This window comes from Pavona decussata, unplaced genomic scaffold, assembly GCF_977016875.1.
Source record: "Pavona decussata unplaced genomic scaffold, jaPavDecu1.1 SCAFFOLD_165, whole genome shotgun sequence".
Lineage (NCBI taxonomy): Eukaryota > Metazoa > Cnidaria > Anthozoa > Scleractinia > Agariciidae > Pavona > Pavona decussata.
In genome coordinates, this window is record NW_028145576.1 from 406,088 (window position 1) to 427,500 (window position 21,413).

General features: G+C 38.0%; 3 protein-coding genes and 1 long non-coding RNA gene across 6 annotated transcripts in view; all 4 read left to right on the top strand.

The window, feature by feature from the left end:
- The window catches only part of LOC146464328 (uncharacterized), an 89,921-nt gene that overhangs the window by 43,739 nt on the left and 24,769 nt on the right, over nucleotides 1-21,413 (top strand). The window lies entirely within an intron of this gene.
- On the top strand, nucleotides 4,309-19,416 carry LOC146464330 (uncharacterized). 3 transcript variants are annotated; one of them, XM_085129951.1, is made up of 8 exons: nucleotides 4,318-4,584; nucleotides 10,278-10,318; nucleotides 11,150-11,260; nucleotides 12,282-12,416; nucleotides 12,921-13,118; nucleotides 15,296-15,439; nucleotides 16,043-16,193; nucleotides 16,711-19,416. In XM_085129951.1, exons 2-7 carry the CDS (start codon nucleotides 10,286-10,288, stop codon nucleotides 16,061-16,063), a joined length of 642 nt encoding a protein of 213 aa, XP_084986077.1. In that variant the 5' UTR covers nucleotides 4,318-4,584; nucleotides 10,278-10,285; the 3' UTR covers nucleotides 16,064-16,193; nucleotides 16,711-19,416. The 3 variants fall into 3 exon arrangements, with proteins under 3 accessions (XP_084986078.1, XP_084986077.1, XP_084986076.1); XM_085129950.1 differs by having other exon boundaries at nucleotides 4,325-4,584; nucleotides 15,293-15,439; XM_085129952.1 differs by lacking the exon at nucleotides 15,296-15,439 and having other exon boundaries at nucleotides 4,309-4,584.
- LOC146464331 (uncharacterized) overlaps nucleotides 20,433-21,413 on the top strand; it is a 12,637-nt gene continuing 11,656 nt past the window's right edge. Inside the window, exon 1 of the long non-coding RNA XR_014868517.1 lies at nucleotides 20,433-20,719. This is a non-coding gene — a long non-coding RNA (uncharacterized LOC146464331). The remainder of the gene's footprint in view (nucleotides 20,720-21,413) is intronic.
- The window catches only part of LOC146464332 (uncharacterized), a 1,438-nt gene continuing 1,381 nt past the window's right edge, over nucleotides 21,357-21,413 (top strand). Inside the window, exon 1 of the mRNA XM_085129955.1 lies at nucleotides 21,357-21,413. This exon is cut by the window's right edge and continues 1,381 nt beyond it. The gene's annotated coding sequence lies outside the window, so the exon portion shown is untranslated.

Genomic DNA, 21,413 nt, shown 5'->3' on the forward strand with positions numbered 1-21,413 from the left:
CGGATAGACTGCGATAACTCAGTTCGACAGTAACATATTTTGCTCACGATATCACGTAACAAATGTAAATGATGTGATTTTAAAATATGAATGTCTTGTAAGTGCGTTTCGATCGAATGCAAGTAATTTTTTTTGGGCCTACTTGTTACTAGATGGTCCCCACATGGTAAGGACTTACCGGTAACATTTTTTGTCGCGCTGTGTAACTGATTGTTGATATCATCCGGTCATGATGAATTTATGTGACAAAATCAACCAACTATCCAACCTTTTCAGAAAACTGATCGTTATTTAAGAATAATCTTTTAGTGCAGAATTTACCTAGCGGTTAGTTTCGTTGAAAAATCGACTTACAAATTCAGTCGAAGTTCTGACATGTGTTTGCGAGGGTCCCCATAATATTTAGTGCATGAAGCGTGATGTCTGCGTATAACCCTTGAACGCTTCAGCGATAGAAAAGGGCAGGGAATTTATGAGAAAAATAAAACCAGGGCCACCTAGTTGTTCATTTCGCTAACATGTCTGATCGAAAAGGCTTTTTGACTCAGAAAGTTAGGTGAAATGGTGACCAAAATGTACAAATGTTTTGTCAGGAGCCCATTACCATTGTACTCCCCACTGGTCTGGCTACACTTGGCAGAATTTCTTGCGCAAAGGGATCAATCGTGATTATCACAATGTTGTCCAAATTATTCATTTAAGAGGTGATACCTTGCTAAGAAGAGACGAGTGCATTTCGATCGAATCCTGCGATAGAGAGAAGAAAGACAACAACAGATTTTACAGTAAAAAATTGGCGGGAAATTTGACACAAAAAATTTAACGGTAAATAATAGCCCAAGAAAAGAAAATTCTGCCACATGATGGCGTAGTTGAAATGTAACATTCATGTGATTTAATATCAATGTAGGTGATGAAGCCTTGCTGTAAAGGGCGCTGACTAGTAAGTGCGTTTCGATACTGAATGCAGTTAATTTTTGGCCGGGAGATTATAGCGACCTAATTCAGTGTAGTTCCAGAGTCCCCACATGTTCTGAACACAAAATTTCCCGCGCAATGCTGTTTTCCAGTATTGTTGGACAAAATAATGACAACAGGGCCACCTAGTCGTTCGTTGCAGTAAAATATCTGTTTAGAATAGCTTTCGGCTCAAAGAGTATTGTTTTACAAATTGGGATGAAAAACGCTGCTAGACTTTTCTCGCGTGAAGTGTCACCTTAAACTCTCGCCATCAGTGACAGCTTGGGATCGAAATTATAAACACCGGAAAGCGGGTACAAGACTTGTGACCCCCTTTTGACCCCTGTGTGCTTATGAAATGCGAAGTGTTTAAAATTTCGCAAAAGTTCGGGAGCTGTACTTGCGTAGGTATGAACATTCGCAAAGTAGCCGGATCTGAAATGTTTGTTTTTCTCCCTGCTGAAATCTGGTTTATAGGTTAGCTTTAAGAGATGAAGCTTTGCTAAAAGGAACGACTGACAACGAGTGCATTTCGATCGTATCCTGTGACGGATAGACTGCGATAACTCAGTTCGACAGTAACATATTTTGCTCACGATATCACGTAACAAATGTAAATGACGTGATTTAAAAATATGAATGTCTTGTAAGTGCGTTTCGATCGAATGCAAGTAATTTTTTTTGGGCCTACTTGTTACTAGATGGTCCCCACATGGTAAGGACTTACCGGTAACATTTTTTGTCGCGCTGTGTAACTGATCGTTGATATCATCCGGTCATGATGAATTTATGTGACAAAATCAACCAACTATCCAACCTTTTCAGAAAACTGATCGTTATTTAAGAATAATCTTTTAGTGCAGAATTTACCTAGCGGTTAGTTTCGTTGAAAAATCGACTTACAAATTCAGTCGAAGTTCTGACATGTGTTTGCGAGGGTCCCCATAATATTTAGTGCATGAAGCGTGATGTCTGCGTATAATGCATGAACGCTTCAGCGATAGAAAAGGGCAGGGAATTTATGAGAAAATAAAACCAGGGCCACCTAGTTTTTTATTTCGGTAACATATCTGATCACATAGGCTTTTTGACTCAGAAAGTTGGGTGAAATGGTGACCAAAATGTACAAATGTTTTGTCAGGAGCCCATTACCATTATACTCCCCACTGGTTTGGTTACACTTGGCAGAATTTCTTGCGTAAAGGGATCAATCGTGATTATCACAATGTTGTCCAAATTATTCATTTAAGAGGTGATACCTTGCTAAGAAGAGACGAGTGCATTTCGATCGAATCCTGCGATAGAGAGAAGAAAGACAACAACAGATTTTACAGTAAAAAATTGGCGGGAAATTTGACACAAAAAATTTAACGGTAAATAATAGCCCAAGAACAGAAAATTCTGCCACATGATGGCGTAGTTAAAATGTAACATTCATGTGATTTAATATCAATGTAGGTGATGAAGCCTTGCTGTAAAGGGCGCTGACTAGTAAGTGCGTTTCGATACTGAATGCAGTTAATTTTTGGCCGGGAGATTATAGCGACCTAATTCAGTGTAGTTCCAGAGTCCCCACATGTTCTGAACACAAAATTTCCCGCGCAATGCTGTTTTCCCAGTATTGTTGGACAAAATAATGACAACAGGGCCACCTAGTCATTCGTTGCAGTAAAATATCTGTTTAGAATAGCTTTCGGCTCAAAGAGTATTGTTTTACAAATTGGGATGAAAAACGCTGCTAGACGCTTCTCGCGTGAAGTGTCACCTTTAACTCTCGCAATCAGTGACAGCTTGGAATCGAGATTATAAACACCGGAAAGCGGGTACAAGACTTGCGACTCCTGTGTGCTTACGAAACGGGAAGTGCTTAAAATTTCGCAAAAGTTCGGGAGCTATACATGCGCAGGTATTAACATTCGCAAAGTAGCCGGATCTAAAATCGGTTCAGTTGATTTTCTTTCCTGCTTAAATCTGGTTATGGTAGGCCGGTCACTTCATCGCAGGAGATCGCTTTTAGATGCTAGTTTAGTGGTGGTCAGTTGTTAAGGTTTTTGCAACGATTTGTTAGTCTGAAACGTTTTTTCCCTAAAGAACAATATTGTTGTTGGTTCGTATTCTCGAAGTCAGTTTAACTCGAACTTCAATTTGAACATGTGCATGTTCACAGTTTGGCAGTCAATCACTACTACAACCTCGAGCGCATTCTATAATCTGGACTGATACTAGTTTTATACTCTAAACAACATGTTATGTTTCGCCAAAGAAATGTCTAGTATTAGCTGTAAAACATGTTTTAAAAGACTTTCCGAGAAACGAACCGTTGTGTTCTTTTGAGTTAGAACGAAAATTGCTTTTCACGCCAATTTGATCAAGGTTGTACTCGGCGCAGCTTAATTAGTTTCAGTAGGAAGAGTGAACCAGTGGTTAATTTTGCTTTGCTGATAAGGAAAATAAGCCAAAACAGCCACATGTGAAGAAAAAGATGGTAAAGGGCTGAAAATGCTCCCATTAGCTAAATAGGGTGACTCAACGTTAATTCACTGGCGCGGTTTGTTTTGGGCTGACCGCTCATTTTGCCCCGTTTAACTTAAATGTTATCTAGTGTTTCCGTGAGACAATCATGTTGTAAAACATGCTATGGCTTTTAAGAGGACAAACGCAAGTGACTTTTTAAGGTGATTGACTTAGAAAATCGGGTGAAATGGTGAACAAAATGTAAAAAAGGAAAAAAACATGCCTAATTGTGCCTCACGATGGCGTAATAAATTGTAGCATTGATGTGATTTAATGTGAATGTAGGTGATGAAGCCTTGCCGTGAAGGGCGCTTTAATAGTTGTAAGTACGTTTCGATCGAATGCAGGCCAGGCAGGTACAGTGTACGTTTTGGTGGAAAAAGCGCTTCTTTTCAGACAACTGTTCAGAGTCCCCACATGACCTGAATAAAAACTTTCCTGCGTAATGCTGTAAACTGTTGCTGTGGTTGTGAGTGCAACTGTCGAACCTTTGTAGAAAACTGAAATTTATTTATCAGAATTAATTACTAACTTTTTGTTTTCGCACAACAACAAATCAAAAGTTGATAACCACTCTAAAGAATACCCTTTTACCACCCAAAGCAAAAAAGCGGAGAATTTATTCAACAACTGTAAAAAAAATTATCTGTTTAGAATAGTTTTCGGCTCCGAAATACTTTTTTTCGTTTTTTTTTTCTTTCTTTTTTTTCACAAACGCGAAATGACACTTCAAACTATCGCAAAACCCGCATTTGGTCCCCAGGCCTCTCCCGTTGCATTGTCGAGTCTCTCAGAACGATATTAGGGACTGGCAACTACTGTGTAACCACATTTGGCGCCATTTGGCAAACGTCGGCTGTTTTGGTTGAATTTGGTCGAGTTTTGAGACTTTTTCTTACGCTTCACGAATCCAAAGCGGTGATTTAAAGATAGTGGCTGGAAGAGATGATTCTGTGCTCGACATTGACTCAGGAAAAGGTGAAAGTAATGAAGAATTTCGATTTGCTGACGAAGATGATTTTCCCCTACTGAAGACACAGACGAAGCTAGCAATTATGGACCATGTGGTTTGTGAATGAATACGAAAATACATGTATATGTGACAGTGAGGTAAGAACTTTATTAAAATCCTGTTAAATAATACATGTTACCTTGTGGCTGTGTGAGCATTATATGAGCTTATATGAACATTTTCATCTGATTTATTCGGCCTCCTAAATTCTAATTTTGAATTTCAAATAGCAATTAAACAGGTAATCTGAGTTGTATTCTCCAAAAATATAAGTCTTAATGCATGCCTTGATATTTACCATCTTTCTCGGAGATTAATTAATATATTAGAGGTGACTGATTTTGCGAGAGAAATCAAAAGGTAATTTTTTTGTGCAGAGCTACACTGTAAGTGATTTCAAAGTACTATGAAATTTGCATAATTGTACAAAGTATGACTATACAATAACAATAACAATAACAATTATTTATTATTGAAGAAAACACTTAACAAATTGTGCTCACAATTAGTCGGGTTATTTTGAGGTGGGCAACATTTGTAAATGTTTACAACATTTAATAAGTAAATAAAAAAGAAATGATGATCACACTTTTAAAACACTTTTGTCACTGCCAGGAAAGATTAGATTTCCTAACCAAGTTTCAAAAGCTGCAATTCTTCACTTGTGAATTTTCATGTTAGCAAATTATATCCAGTTTTCGAAAGAAAAGGCTGCATGGCCTTTGCAGATTTAACAATGAAAAGAGAAAGCCTTTAGGAAGATTCAACAGCTTAAATGGGTGACAGTTGCACTAACTCATGTAAATTCACAATCACAACAAAATAATTTATTTAGTGTTCAGACCATGTGAGGACTCTGAATACCAGGTTGATATAATTATCTAGTCACGTCTGACTCTGCTGTCCATCATCATCATCATTTGGTCCTTTTCCCTTTAAGGGAAATGGGGCCTTGCATTCTTTCTCTCCAAGTGTCACGGTTTCTGGCACAGTTACTTGCTTCCGTCCATCCATTGAACCCAAGTTCTCCTCTTTCCTTCTCAACTGTTCTTCTCCATGTCTCTTTGGGTCTACCTCTCCTACGTTTTCCCTCTGGTGTCCAGGTTAGAGCTATTCTTGGGTTCTCATTTGCCTTCATCCTTAGTATATGCCCGATCATTTTCCAGCGTCTTCGCTTTATCTGATGGGAGATCTCCTCCATATTCGTCTTTGATCTTATCTCTTCATTGGATACTTTCATGGGCCAGTAAATTTTCAGAATGCGTCGTATGCTCTTGTGGAGGAAGACATTAAGCTTTGTTCTCGTCGCTTTTGATTATTCGCCAAGTTTCGCAACCATAGAGGTCCATGGTGAAATCTAATTTGGCATGTTTGATTGTAAATTTGTGCCATTTTTGACTCATGAATGCAGGCATGTGCAAGAACGAGTTATCGTGATCTGGGGATTTTCACTTGGTCGGCGGGTTGTTAACTTTCATGAATGCACAGTAAATGAGTTATCATAATGTAGGGAAATTTTACTCGGACATTGGTCCGAAAATTTTCCAATTTTGAGATGTTGAAAACGGTGAATCAAAAGAGGAACTTCTAAGGAATGGTTAACAGCTTTAACAGGGGAAAATCATGCATTAACGGCAAAGACATTTTTCTTCGATTTGTGGCGTTATCAACCTGATGAGCAGGTGGATCTCAAATCAACTTTTAATCTGCGGACTTTGGTAACGTTCAAGTGCTTCTAGGAATATAACACACAAATAATATTATTACAGGTTTGAATGTGAGTTTGTACTGAAATACTATTCTAATAGACTGATTTTTCATTTTCTGAACAGTTCTTGCAAAATGTTTGAAAAACATGCTCTGATAAATTCGCTTCAAAATTGACTTCAAATTGCTTGCAAGGTGTCTCGCCGCGAAAATTATACACTTTTGCTCTTAGGGCTACAATGCATAATAAGTTAAGACCTATCTGAGTAAATTTTTGTTTATTAAGGAAAGCTTTTTGTATGTTTCCTATTTTTATTGAGGAAACTTGGCAACTAGGAATAATGTTGTGTAAACAAGGGCAGCACTAAAAGCCAGAATCAGGAAAACAGTAACTGGAAAGGAAAATCCGGAATCCGGAATCGGAAACTACAATATGAAAATAAAACATTTACTGCTAGTGAAAAAGTGAATGTTTAGTTCAAAGTAACGTCCTTGTCAAATGTAAATTTGATATTTTTCGATAGGTGACACCAAAGAATAAAACTAATTAATTAAGTCATTATTTCCTGCCAATGAAAAGTAAGTGTTTCTCACGGGTTTAAAACTGATCGCCCATGAACTAAAGAAAACTAATTTCATAGTCTATAAGTCACCTCTATGTTTTGCTTTGAAACTCTATTAAGACTCTATCAAAACAGGTTGAAGCGGGGTGTCTGGAAAATAGACGAAACAAAAGAAGCAGAAGATATGCATTCACGCAACTAACCACCTCTTAATTGGAAAGTCCGCCATCTGTACGGTGTGAAGCAATTTGTGTTGTCTCCGAGTCACCTCTATGTTGTCTCTCTCTGTCCCATAGGACATTGCTTCCTTTATAAAGAGTCCTTTCGTTTATGCCAACAAGTGATATGAGTTTTTATTCTGTATTTTTTACCCCAAGTTATGTATTTCGGCATTAAATATTCCTCACCGTATTCATTATAGTTTCTGATTCTGCATTCCGGATTCCGGTTTCTGTTTTCTGGATTATGGCTTTTATAATTTTAGTGCTGCCCTGTAAACAAACACATGTCCTCGCAAGCAAATTCACCCAAGTTATGCGAGAATGGAATTTCATCTAACATTTTGAAACTTTTAGACCTTTACATGTATTTTGTTTAGTAAATTGTATTAATTGATTAGACATTCTAGCTATTCTAGACTAACAGGGTACTGTTTCTTTACGACTTGCAAGTTGTGTAAATACTAATGTTTATTTATTACCAATATGCTAATTTGTTGAATTGCTGGACTAACATGTACCGCGTTACCACTATCCTCTTCCGCATTCACGAGTTAGCTCACAGTTGATTTTTTATAGATCTATTCTTTGTGTTCCCTGTGGCCTAATCATAATTAATGTCCTTGATTAATTGAATAATGTGCTCTGTTCAGTCAAGCCCTCAACCTGGAAATGACTCACAGCCCCAGTCACTTGGAAGCATGCATGTGGGGCTTATTAAGAAGCATGCTGGTTCTTTTTCTTCTGCTATTCTCTACATGTATAAAGAAATGTGTTCTAAACAATCATCTTTACACACTCATATCTACATGTACTGCTGTGGTTTATATTGGCAGTTAACCCACTTGTCTCATTCAAAGATAAAGAAAAAAAATGAAATTATTCTTATGATCACCTGTACTGGGTTTTTAACTAACTGCGAGCCAGTGAGGGATGCAAGCCGAGAAAGCTTGTTTTATAAGTCTCATGAGTTGAGTTATCAGTCAGGTATTTTTTTAGTTTATTTATTTATTTGACTTCACCTTCAAACTTAAGACTATAAACAGAACATAACAACATGAAACAGAAAATAAACGATTACTGGGTTAAGGCAGGGTGACCACAACAGCTAGTGCCAATTACTGTGGGCCCAAAGCACTGAAAATAGCAATTAAGGTTAAGCACTCAATTGAACATGTAGGGTTAAGTGCTGACAACTTTGATTAAGGTTAAGCACTCATTGTATTGATTGGAGTTTAAAGCATTGACTGTAGTGATAAGCATTAGCTAAAGATTAAAATAATAATGTATTTCTCTATATATGTAAGTTTAGGTTTGCCATTGCCTTGACCCACAGTTCACATGCCTCGTATATTTGTAAAACTCAACTGGACTTAAGTCTGGTATGTCCTTATGGGTATCTTCCTTTTCTTGTTTATGGCATCACCTTTAATAAAAGAGCAAGTACTATCAGACCACAATAATTATTATGAGATTACATCACAAAGACAAATAATGGCTTTAAGAGATAAAGCTTTGTTTAGAAGAGTACAATCATGTAAGTGCATTTTGATCTGTGGCAAAAAGACAGTCTTGGCAAGAGGATTGGTAGTAAGAGGAATTTATTGGCGGAAATTTGCAACCTCGTTCGCAGGGTCTTTCCTCTTCACGTCCCAGGGAGCGAGAGAGGGGAGACCCTGGTTGGGGCTGGTCATGTGTCTCCCAGAGAAAAATTATACCCAGGGAGGAGTCCTTCACTTGCTATTTTTTGTCAAGATTTATTGTCCACTCCGAAACAAGACTTCCGCTTTGCTGTGCGAAGCCCACGCGAAACTCATTCAACTGGCTATGTTTTTCAGTAGTCTTCATTTTGCGAGCCATTGTAGCATTAATCTGAAAGCTTAACAAAGTCCGTTGTCTCAAAGCGCTGTACTTTGGAAAATCACTGTGTGTACATGACAAAATTAACCGTGGACAAACAGCGCCTTCCCCTTCAATTCATGGAGTTGTAATCATGGTTTATTCTAGCTTTGAATGTGCTGATGAAAGATCAGATCTGAAGAACTAAGGAAGGAAACTTGAAAGGAATCGGGCCTATGTCTAACTGTTCTGAAAGGACATTCTGCAGCAATTACGCTGCTAACAGAGCGTTTCTTTCTGGAAAATATTTTAGCATAAGCACAGTCGTTCGGTATTTAGCGTCGTTGGTTTGTTTACGTCCCCTTTTCTCTCGGACGTAAACAAACCAACAATGCAAAATACTAGAGACGCGAACGACCACGCACATGCTAAAAGATTTGCAAGAAAGAAACGTTCTGTTAGCAGGGTTGCAACAACAAACAATACACAGGAAATAGCACATATGCAGAACACTTTCGGAAGGAGGATGTACGGTATAACAACATGTACAGTAGATGGTAAATATTTCACGGATCTTTTTAATGAACAAAGAAAACACTTTTGAAACACCGTAATTGTTGTAAAACAATAACGAAATAACCTTTGTTCCAGTTGATGGTGTTAATTTAGTCTGCAGCTACAATGGCTCCACGATACATTTCCGGTCATGTTTGATTCTTTCCTGGCCGTCAAATGCGGCGCGGAGGATGACTCCTCGATGCACCGCTTGACCTTAACAATGCCTGACTTTCAGAGATCATGGACTTGACGACTCTAAAAGTAGATGTGGCAAAAATTCACTTTGTGGAAGTGCTTGGCCATAAAGCTCCTCGGCTACCACCAGAAGTAGTTGATTCCCTTTGCTGTAAAGATTTTGCCAATGACTTGGGACTTGCATCTCCAACTGCTTTACAATGTCGATAGCAGCTCACATTCACAGATTCCCTCCCTTTATATACCTTTTTAGGGGTTTCTGAATGACCACTTGACATGACCTTTGAAACACACGCGAATCGCAAGTTGACTTGACTAGGGCATGTTTTCCCATCTCCGGTACACTTAGTATAGGCAAACTGACACTCAACCACCCCTCTCTCCAGTCATTTATTTGTAATCTCCCAGATTCTGGGAGACACGTGACCAGCCCCAACCACGGTCTCTCCTCTCTCGCTCCCTGGGACGTGAAGAGGAGAGGCCCTGGGAACGAGGTTGGGAAATTTCATGCCTTGGGAAAAATAAAGAGGTCTAGGAAAAAATGCTCAAAGCATATATTCAAGCTAATTATTGTTCTTGAATATTCAGACCTTAAAGTTTTGTGCCATTCTTACATGTACTATTAATAATTGTAATAGTTTACATGTACTTCAAATCAGTGTTTGATTTAAACTAGTCCAGTAGCTCATCTAATTAAATGTCTTTTTTCAGACTCCCAGATGGCTGTAAGGAGTATAGGACTTTCTAAACCAGTGAGTAGGATACATATTGGGCATGTATATACATGTACATACTTGTACTTTTGTCTAAAAACATTGACTGCATTACTTGCAATCGAACGTTAAAATTTCGATTGTTTAATTTTCGGACACTTTTTCCCTCATTTCGGACAATTTTCGGACAAACATTTCGGACACTGCGCTGAAACATGCCCAAAGTAAATTTACGACTAAAAAACATGAATTAGACTGAAATAAAATCTTTGAAAATGATAGTTTTACTGTATCTTCAAGGTTTTACAGCCGGATACACCAACGAGAAAATAACACAAACTCAATCAAGCTTATGACTCAAGCAGTGTCTCAAATGCTTACCTTTCCAGTGATAAAAAGAACGACTGAGCAAAGCCGCCTAATCCGAATTCTAAACATATCATGTACATTGGCTTTGAATATGTGATGCTCTCGCCCAGAAAGTACTTTTAAAGTTTTATACTATACTGATATAAAAATTTCGGATGGTTTTATTTTCGGACACTATTTTTGTCCGAAATTAAAATCGTCCGAAATTTTTTGCAAGTAATATACTATCAAACTGTTTCTGACAATGCACTTGGGTAACCTCAGCAAGCTTCATTGATAATATACTGCATAAATTACATGTATGTAAACTGCTGAAAATCCCGGCAGCTTTATAATAATATTATTTACTAACAGTGAAGAGAACTTTAACTCAGTGTTTTCAATAACTGTATTTAATATTCATGTAAAGTATTTGTGTTTGAAAATGTCTTAGGTTATTTCTTTGACCAATCGCAATACTGGCTGTAAGTATTGATATTTAATTTACATTATTATTACCAGGAGGAAATTCAAGTTCAGATTGCAGTTTTTGCATCAAGGGCAGTTGCCGGACAAGTGTGGTACCTGCGGATTGTGGTAATGAGACATGATCGAGATGATGCTACCTTTAAGGTAATTTTGTGCTTCCTGTTGGACTCATGGTTTGACTAATTGTCTTATAACCAGAGGATTGAAGAGTCAGTGGTCACATCTAGATTCAGTATTGTGTTGTCGTGTTGCTTCCTTTTCACTTCACATTTAGTTTTTCTCTTCCTTAGTGAAGAATACTTCAGTTGGTTTGCAGCTCAAAGTGTTTTGTTACCCCGGCAATGTTCAGTTTTAAAACAGCTGGTCCTACATGTAGTTGTTCAAAGGGTGGATAATTTTATCCACTGGATAGTTCTGGCAGATACTGTAAAATGTGTGCAAGATTTTCATGATAGTCCTACATGTATAATTTGTGAATAGTCTTAGAGTAGAAGCATATGTCAAATTTAAGAATGGGATTGCGTGGAAAACTTTGCAAAAGAATTGGTTGGAGTATATTTGCTCTGCTGGATAGCAACTTATCCAGTGGATAAAGTTATCCGTTCTTTGAACAACTGGGGCCAGGGCAGTAAATCCTGTGTTTAAGACTAGCATGCCATCTATTGTGATTTAAAGCACAAGATATTGCATTCTTGACTCCTGAATTGGGGGGCCCACTAAACATTGTGTGGTTATTGTAAGTTACAGTATAAAGACGAATTTGTGGTTTAGGACTGCTGTTGATGTGCAAGGTAATTAAGCTGAAAGGAAGTGTAAACTTGTATGGTAACCCCTGTTTTCGAATTGGTAGACTAATTAATAAAGTGCTTTTATTGATGAAAATTTAAGTTCTATCCATGGCCGTGGAACAATTCCTTTAGTGCGTTTTAGTCATTCTTTTAAAAATCTCTGATCAATGGGCACATACAGGACTTCACTTTTACAACATGGTAGGAAATCAAGGCAATTAATTAACAAACTGTGTAAAATTTTACAGACTATATGTCTCATGAAGTATAGAATCTTGAAGTTAAAACTATGAAATTGATTAGAAGGAAAAGAAAATTTTGAGAGTGGGAGACTTCAATACATTAATTTAACCTGATTTTCTGGTCATTTTTTATAGACTGTGAAGGATCGAGAAATTGCCAGCAAGTATCACTTGTTACAGACTTTCCCATTCAGTATCTCCTCAGACATTGCCATCTCACTGAAACATCAATGCCCTGAACATTTTAAACTTACGACTGAAAATTACCAAGTGAGTTAAATAGAATTGTGTATGTAGTCACATGTACTAACTTATATTGTTATTATTTTTAGCTTTTTGTATCATTTCTAACGTTGGTGTGATGTCTAACGACCTAACGGACAAAACTGAATGTAGTTGTAAAATAATGTAAATTTGCAGCAGGGTGTACAGTCAAAATATTGCATCACACAGTCATACTCTTTAGAGTTATGTTGTACCTGAGGGTGTTGGCCAGGAATGAAACAATCTTTGCCTGATGGTCACCTTGGTCAAATACTCAGCAATAGAAAATGTAGAAAATTACTTGAAAAAAAAAATTCAACTTGCTTTTGCCCTTTCACTCTACTCTGAAGCATATAAGCCACAGCAGCCCACTGACGGTTGGTTTCTGCAACCAAGACTCTTGTGGGAAACAACAACAATGATGTTTATTAACAAATAACAGCTGGTGATAGGTAGATTTTGACTGATTTTCAAAATTAGTTACTATTTTTCCTACATTTCTATCAACAGGAGGTTGACTATACCATCATTCAAAATCTCTTGCACGGTTTTTGGTTTGGGATTGAGTTCCATTTGGAACACTTGGGCAGTGAAGCCGACCAGTTTGTGGGTAATGTCTGTGTGGAACCCAAAAATTTCCCTTTGGATGTAGAATGTCCAATAAACAAGAAATTCAATCTTGGCATCTCAGAAGAGTTTGAGTTGAAGGTAAGTTATTGGTAAAAGTGATTGATGAGTGATGTGAATGGCTGTATTTCATTTTAGAGGTGTAGGGCCATAGTGTTTAGTGTGTTGGTCAGTGGTTCAAAGCTGAGCATCTGCTGATCTGAAGTCTTCTAAGACCAGAAACTGAATTTTGGAAAAATTGAAATCCAGAGGTCCCTGGTTTAAAGTCCTGCTCTGGATGTTAGCTGGAGTTGTTCCTCAGTAGCTCCAAGTTTAACTCATTTGCCAGGCTTGTAAATAACCAGCTGATGGACCTGCCTCCTTCCAGTTGGGATTTGTTGATCATGTCATTGTTCAATTAAATTTAGATCATTATTTCTTTGTGAACGTTTAATGCTCAGCCTCACTGGAGCACTTGTGCTATAATCACAATCTGCTACCCAGAGTCCTCAGGCTTTTTGGTCAGCAGGTGGGCACCAGGAGAGACTCTGGGGACATCAAAAAAATTAAAATTTTTTGATTGTCTTTTTTCCTTAATGGTTTCCATTGTTTTACCGCAGAAATCCTGCGGTAATAAAATTCGATGTCCCCAGTCTCTCCTGGTGACTAACCGCTTGCCAAAGAGCCTGAGGACTCTGGGTGCGATGATTGCTATAATCACTGCTGAGGGTAATTAATACAGTTTATTACTGTTGTTGTTGTTGTTGTTGTTGTTATTATTATTATTATTATTATTATTATTATTATTATTATTATTATTATTATTATTTTAACAGCACTATTTTACACTGCTAAAAAGAAAAAGAATTAAAACCAAACATTTTCGATTGATCAAGCTATCTTCAGGGTAAAAAGACTGTCCGCGACATGCACATTTTACAGTATGTGCTTCAGGTGATTCCTGATGGGAACAGTTTAGCTATCGTAAGAATGGACTTGTTTGTTCACACTGGGGCTCCAATTTGTTGGATCATTAAGCCTTCAATTATTCTGCGCTTGTGAAAAGATTTTGCCCTACAAAGGATTCACTAACTAAATGAATGGGTTGGATTCTCACGTACATGTAGAACTGGAGTTGGTGGTTTCAAATCTTGGTGTAAGCACCAACAAGGGTCTTTAACCCATTTCAGTCTTACAGTACATGTAGAACTGTTTTCTTTGCCATTTTGTATGTGTGATGTACCATTTAAAAGGTCTTCATGAGTGAAATTTGTTTCTCATGTCAAGATAACTGAAGGAAGTCAGGTCTTTGACAGAAATACATGTAGTTCCAAACGTCAAAATGAAAAATTACAAAATTTCACTGATCGTTTCATGGGATAGATCTACCCCCAAATTGTAGCTTAATTTGCAGTTTTTAATGCATAGAAAGTTCTGTCCAGGAGATATTGTCAGAGTCTGTAAGTGCATCAAATTGAAACATTTGAAAAATTGTAGAAGTTGTAAACCACATCATAGATACCAGGGGGTACTATTTTTTTCTTTAACCCTCTCCCGCTCAAAAGTGCCATATGGCACAAGACGCAATGATGAGCACAATATTTGGTCAATTTGTGTGAAATTTGCACAACCAAAAGATCTTGGAAAGATCTACAAATTGAAGGCATAAAATCATGCCCCCCTCCTATATGAGACTTTATTTACCACCCCTCAAACTTTTGGATTTTCTTTTCCTTTGTACGTTAAGGGTCCAGCTGATATCTGACAACAAGCAATGCACTGAGAGCTGTACATTAAGCTATAGTTTAGGGGGATACCCAGTATATACAACGAATAGGGAAATTTTCAATGTTTTTCTTCTTTCGTTTTTGAGTTTTCTCACTCTAATATGTGACCTCCTCCATCTCTGTTGGTGTGATTTATAGCACACCCCAGAAAATACCTTTTAAATGGTATATGACATGTGGTCTCCCAGTTCATAGTTAGCAATTTAGAAAAATTTGACATTTCCCTCGGGCGGGAAAGGCTAGTGGGTTACCGGCAGGAAAGGGTTAACCCTATAAGTTGTTTGTCATGCCAACCGCAGGGGATGCGTCCCCCATCATGCCAAACAATGTGGTCGTGTTTTTGTTTTGTCTGCTTATTTATTGAACGTGGAATGGTAATATTGATGGTTGATATCCCTTTTGACACTAAGCCAATTAAAACCCTGTAATTACATTATCCAATGATCCAGTTTTTAATAATGATTATTATACAATGTGGTATTTCCTTAGCAGACTGATTCATCATCTCCTCGGAGCTGTGACCCTGCTGACTGGGATCCCCTTGAGTCTGGTATGCCCAGCAGGAAGGACACCACACTGTCCAGTGCAAGCAGTGGGGTCAGCATTTCTTCTGCAGTGTGCAATACGCATTTTAAGGTTAATTTGATTTGAAGATGTACATGTTCACATTAGCTTGTACATGTATAGAACAGAAGTGCTTAGGCCTTTTTCTCTCATTGAGGTTGTTTGTAAAATCCTTCAATTTGGGTGAATTTGCTGAATATCACAAATCGAACATTTCATGCTAGTTAGTACTGCTCAGCACTTTATAGTTTTGTCCACAGAAACTACCTTGAAGCATATAACACAAAGTGCTCAATAGCAATAACTTTACAACAGCACAAGTTACCCTCTTCAAGTTAACTGCGGTAGCTCATATAGGATGGGATAAATGAATGAATGAATGAATGAATGAATAATTAAACAAATGGGAATTTCAGGGGAAATGCTGAGAGTGGCTATTCTGTCCATTGTTTCCTGATCTAATAGGAATCTGAAAACGTTGGTCTTTATGAAGGGCGGAAAACCCTAGGAGCAAGGGAAACAACTAGCAACAAACTCAACCCACATATGGTGTCAACTCTGGGAATCAAACCCGAGCCACACTGTTGGAAGGCAAGTGTTCTCACCATTGGGCCATCCATGTCCCCCCTTTATGTTACCTGCAAAAGGTGCTAAGTGCTTGTTTATATTTGTTAGGAAAGAAGGCCAAATAAATAAAAATGAGCAGTATGCTCAGACTCTTCAGGAGTTGGAGCGTGGAAGCCCCCCAGATGCAATACTTGGTAGTGAGCTGTTACAGACGCGTGAGACTGGAGACCAAGGGAATGAGCAGAGCTGGTTGGCACAGGTAAGATGGTTGACTGCTACATGCTCAAAAACTGCTTGTTTTATGCTTCATTTTCCGGTGGTGAAAACATCAATTTAAAATGTCAGAGTGGTGTTTCTAGTCTGCTATGTCTTCATCCCTATCTGAACAACTATTGATACACTTTAGTACTGCTTGATTCAAATGAATAGTCATGATCATAAGGGCTTCCTCCAGGGGATCCAAAGTTAGAAGCATTGTGTACAGCATAATGAAAAGGGTCTCAGGACAGTCCTGCTCAGTAGCTTTCATCTCAGTCACAGTGGTCACACTTCAGGGACTCATCCAAAAACTCAAAAGTTAGAACCACCGTGTACAGGTTGATAAACATCAATGTTAGTTTTTGATCTCACTGCCCGCGTTGGTTTTGACGATTTTCAGTTCGGTTTGACAGTTGACTGTCTGCTTCGAGTCTTGATTCGCGACTCAATCCTGCATTCGCATGCGATTCTCGACTCTATCCTTTATACTCGATACTCATGCGATCCATTTCTTACAGGACGCTTCCCATCACGGCCTTACTATTGACAGCCTCGAGAGCCAAGCTGAGAAAAAGAAGAAAACGAAGGAGGAACACAGGCGGCTGCTTCAGGAGCGTAGAAGCCTCCTGCAGCAGCAGGATAAGGAAAAACAGGAAAGAGATGATCGCAAACTTGCCGAGGAACTGGCCTACAATGACCTCAAGGCCGCGCGCCAGGCTGCCGGGTTTGTTTCCTGACCCCAGGTGCATTATGAAGCCATACCCCAGTGTGATCTACCGGGGGCCCCCATGAGGCTGGGGGGCTTCAGTAGCCAGGCCGGAAGTGACATCTCTGGAGAGCTCGATGCATTCAGCGGGCTAAGCAGCTTCCATGGGTCTTGTGCGTCCCCATTGGCTAATAATGATGAGGTCATCGATGCATCAAAGATGACATCAGGCAATGGGGACATCCGGGTGCAGGAGTAAAGTGACGGCACCACTGTTCATTAAGCAGTCTTTTGTGTAACTGATTATTGGTCAAAGCGTGTTTTTGTGTCCCATAGGCTAGATCAGGAAATCCAACCGAGTGGTTAAGTACGGGGTTTTTTGTTTTAGGCGTTTTATCGCTTTTTTTTTTTTTTTTTTTTTTTTACCGTGTGTTTGATTAGGGCCAGTCTGACTGGATGTGTTTGACTTTCATGTTGCAATTTTTTTAAAAATTTCATTTTCAGTGTCGGCCAGTGGTTTAGGCTTTCAATGAAAAATCCGTTCAGGTTTTTCAGGAAAATGAATGCTTAGGTCTAAATTTAATCTTTTGAGAAGGATCGTGTGAGATTTTTTTTTCTCTTTGTAGGCTGCGATAAAAAAAAAAAAAAAAAAAAAAAAATCAGCCTTTTGGCTTCTCACGTCAAGGGAAACATGCCCTAGCTTTGTGTTGAGTTCATGTTTAAGATGTGACACGGCTAGGTCATCAGGTGTGCACGTGATCAATATTAAATGGAGTGACAAGCATTAGAACAAAAAACAAAACGTTACATGACGCTCCATCGAGTCTTAATTTCTAAAAAATTATGTTTGATGTGAATCAATTTGACAAGTTTTTTGGCTATTGGCTGTTTAAATGTTAGCCATTTGTGGATTCTCTTAATAGAGTTTTACAAATTCGGGGGAAAAAAGTCAGTGAAAATGGAAATCATTTGTCATTTTTTATTTTTGTGATGTGAGTTTTTCTCCTTGAAAGCCTCGCAAGTGCAAAAGTAGGAATTTGTTGTTCGAAGTAATATACAGTGAAAGCATATTTGCTATAGTGTTGAATAAGTTAAGATATAAATTTTTGACGAAAGTTTTTCAAACGTTTTGTCGTTGAAGAATTTACTGGCCTCCAATCGAATTTGTGGTTTAGTCACTGTAACACAGTGTAACAGTAGTATGGCGTCTTCGTGCTTAGTTCTTCATTTGTTTGTCACGCAATGCTTCAGAAGCGTTTCGTGACAAAGGAAAGAACCTCGCGAAGGAGACTAGCAGTAGTATTCAATTTTGTAGGCGAAATATTTATGACTCTTAACTGACTTAAGGCATTCCTTTGTTCTTTCAAGAATTATTAGCAATCCCGTGACTAACGTGGTTTTATATATATCGTGATAAAATTGTTGTGATTTGACCACTTGACAATTTTTCGTGTCGTACTTAAGAATGGATGTGTTTCGTTTTTTTAGATTGAATTGGAATATTAAGCGAACAAAGCTGTAAAATAGAATTGTGAAGTTATATTTTTGGCTAGGTCAGCGATAAACTCAAACAATGCTTAGTTGTGTTAAATGTAATTATGGTGATGTAATCAAGTTACTTGCATTGCATTTTCGTTAGGAACGTTATTCAAGGTTGTCCAATTTTTGGCTTTGCTTTACGATATTATCGCTTTGTTTTTTTTTTTTTTTTTTGATGTTTTTGCATTCGTGTTTGTCACTGTTTCAAGTAAATTCAATGTTTGTTTGTTTTTTTTTTCGGTGTAATTTAATTTTGTTAGAAATAGGTTTTTAGCTTTATTCAATAGTTTACAAGAAAACATAATTTTTACTCAGGGTATATGCAACTCCTTGTCGAAAAGACCAATTATTTTGTATTTCTACGTAGAATACCATTGGTTTCTATTGGAGCATTTAGGCCAGAACAATCTTCCATCTAAAAATTAAGTGACCCGCAATGCTCAAATGTGTGTTCATATTTCATCATCAGCGGTTTGAATTTTTTTTAATCTTTAAGAAAAATATCTGAGTGCTGGCGTATATAAATGTCTCGGCTCTTTTCTGTGTGTATGAAGGGAGCGGGTTTTTTTTTTAATTCTAAAAGGCGATTTATCAGCGATATTTAGCCGATAAAAATGTGTGTAAAATATTACAATCTACAGAGGTGAATAGATCGAGAAATTTTGGCGCCAAAAAAAGACTTGGCGCCACATGCCACTTTTCGCGGCATTCTGTATTTGGGCAACTCGTCATTTGCTTTTCGGCGTTGGCTTTCATTTGTCCGCAGGGAAGAGTGAGTGGTTGTTGTTTTGCAAGACAAGTCAATCTACGAGTGCGTTTGTCCCAATGAATGATTGAAAGCCAAACGACCTTGAAGCAGTGGATCTGTTGCGTGATTATATCCTTGATTTTAGTGCGTTAGATAATGAAGACGACTGGAAATAGCACACTGAAAAAAAAAAAAAAAAAAAAAAAAAAAAAAAAAAAAAAAAAACGAAAACTCACGTTGTCATATCAGTATATTTTATTGTCGATAATTTGTATCTTGTATCTCCCAGTAAGAGGTTAATAAAAATTGTAAATAAATTGTATCACTGTTTGAACAATTCTGTGATTTTTTTGTCGCTTATCCCCCGGACTATAGGTGATAGGCAGGTTCAAAGTCATTAGACCTAGAGGGGTTTGAATGTTCATCGATTCGTATCTCCACATTTCTCCTGGTTTCCCCGATGTAATCAACATTGCAAGAACAGTCCTCTTTTTAGACCACATGTGATCTGTGAATGTTTTTGTCTTTAAGGTTGAGGACGATGAAAATGTCTTTGAAACCCGTTTTATTGTATAATAGTTTTGCTTCACTTCCTTTTTGGTTTGGTTTTAATCTTTTAACTTTGTAGCCTTGTAAAATAGTTTTGTAATAAGGAAGTGGATATTATTATTATTATTATTATTATTATTATTATTATTATTATTACTGTTATTATTATTATTATTATTATTATTATTATTATTATTATTATTATTATTAATGATGAATTATTCTAGAAAGTGACACAGACATACATGTACTCGCAAAAAAAAAAAGAAATTCGAGTGCTCCTATCAGGAGTCAAACCCAAGGCCTTTCAATTACTAGTTCGGATGCTCTAGCACTAACGTACAGGAGATTTGTTTTGTTTTTATTTTTCATTTATTTTATTTTATTTACCACACGTTCGACTTACCGCAATACCGCAAACCCCAATGTCCCCCTCCGATCGACTTGCGCGAATTTCACTGCAGTTGCACGGTGAAGAAATCATTGGTCTGAATCTTGTCAGATGTGACTCCTCTGCCTTTCTGCGCCCTATGCACAAAGTTAACAAACTAATCACCATATCTGCTAATTGTACATGCATTTCCGGTCAGCGAATGTTTTCTATTGTTTTGCGATAAGCCGCTGCCTGTTTGAATTTGGTAATTGTAACTATCATGAAATGGAAATGCGGGCTCATATATAAGTCACAGGAACCGCGATCTTGGAGTTAAATTTCATCACAGTTTAGCGGGAACGAGACGAATAAGCGCGCCCTTTCGAAATAGTGATCGATCATGCCATGAAAAGAAAACCGTAAGATGCACAACACCAGGAAAAAAAGGAGAGGATTTCTAAGGTCTGCAAACAAAGGGATACCAGAGAAATGCGAAGACAATTTTTAAAAGAGAGAGGGACGCATTCTTCTGCTAAGGAATTGGCGCGTGTTTGTTATGTGAAATGGAAGGCATTGCATCGAGACAAATAAAGGGCCATGGACAGAACCAAGGTAAGGCCCGCTTATTTAAACGAAGGAGACTTAAGTTACAACAGAAGAGCGTTTGGTTAGAAAGTCACAATATTTAATCCAAGCCTGGCAAAAAGTCGACTAACATGATCATGCAGTGTACATCGCCAAGGTAATTGTCCAAGGGGTAAGCGTCATAACATTAGGGACCTTCAGATTTTACTACGAGTACGAGATTGAGTACGAGTACGATTTTTCAAATCTAGTTTGCGTGGTTCAAATAACTGCTTGTCGCACCAATCTTGTTTCTTAGGCCTCCTTCTGCGCTGATAAACAAAGGGAATTAGTGAGAGTTCTGGGGACGTTACTAGTCTGAAATTTGAAAGTCGCACTCGAACTCAATCTCGTACTCGTGCTCTGATCTGAAGGTCGTTACTGATAGTGGAGGAGTGCGGTCATGAGTGCGGTCCTTAAAATTGCATCAATCCACTGACTCATTTTCAGAACGGAAGGTATCAGGGGCACCCAAAGACAGTTTTATCTCAGATCCTTTGAAACGTTATTTCAGGCGATCTGGAGTGGCTTTAAAGCTCTACAGGTTCATTTTAGGCAGCGCTATAATATTTTTATCTGTTCGTTCATTCTAGGGGAACTTGAGTCTTTTGTGCATTTCCCGAAAACCTTAGGTCTTATTTCCTTTCCGAAAATCTTAGCTGACCTTTTTTCGGTACCCCCG

What these genes read in the sequence shown, in the direction of transcription:
- LOC146464330 (XM_085129950.1), top strand. Translation starts at nt 10,286, where the DNA reads ATGGCTGTAAGGAGTATAGGACTTTCTAAACCA. An exon ending in GAGATGATGCTACCTTTAAG is followed by an intron (nt 11,261 to 12,281) that starts GTAATTTTGTGC and finishes CATTTTTTATAG; the next exon opens with ACTGTGAAGGATCGAGAAAT. An exon ending in TTACGACTGAAAATTACCAA is followed by an intron (nt 12,417 to 12,920) that starts GTGAGTTAAATA and finishes TTCTATCAACAG; the next exon opens with GAGGTTGACTATACCATCAT.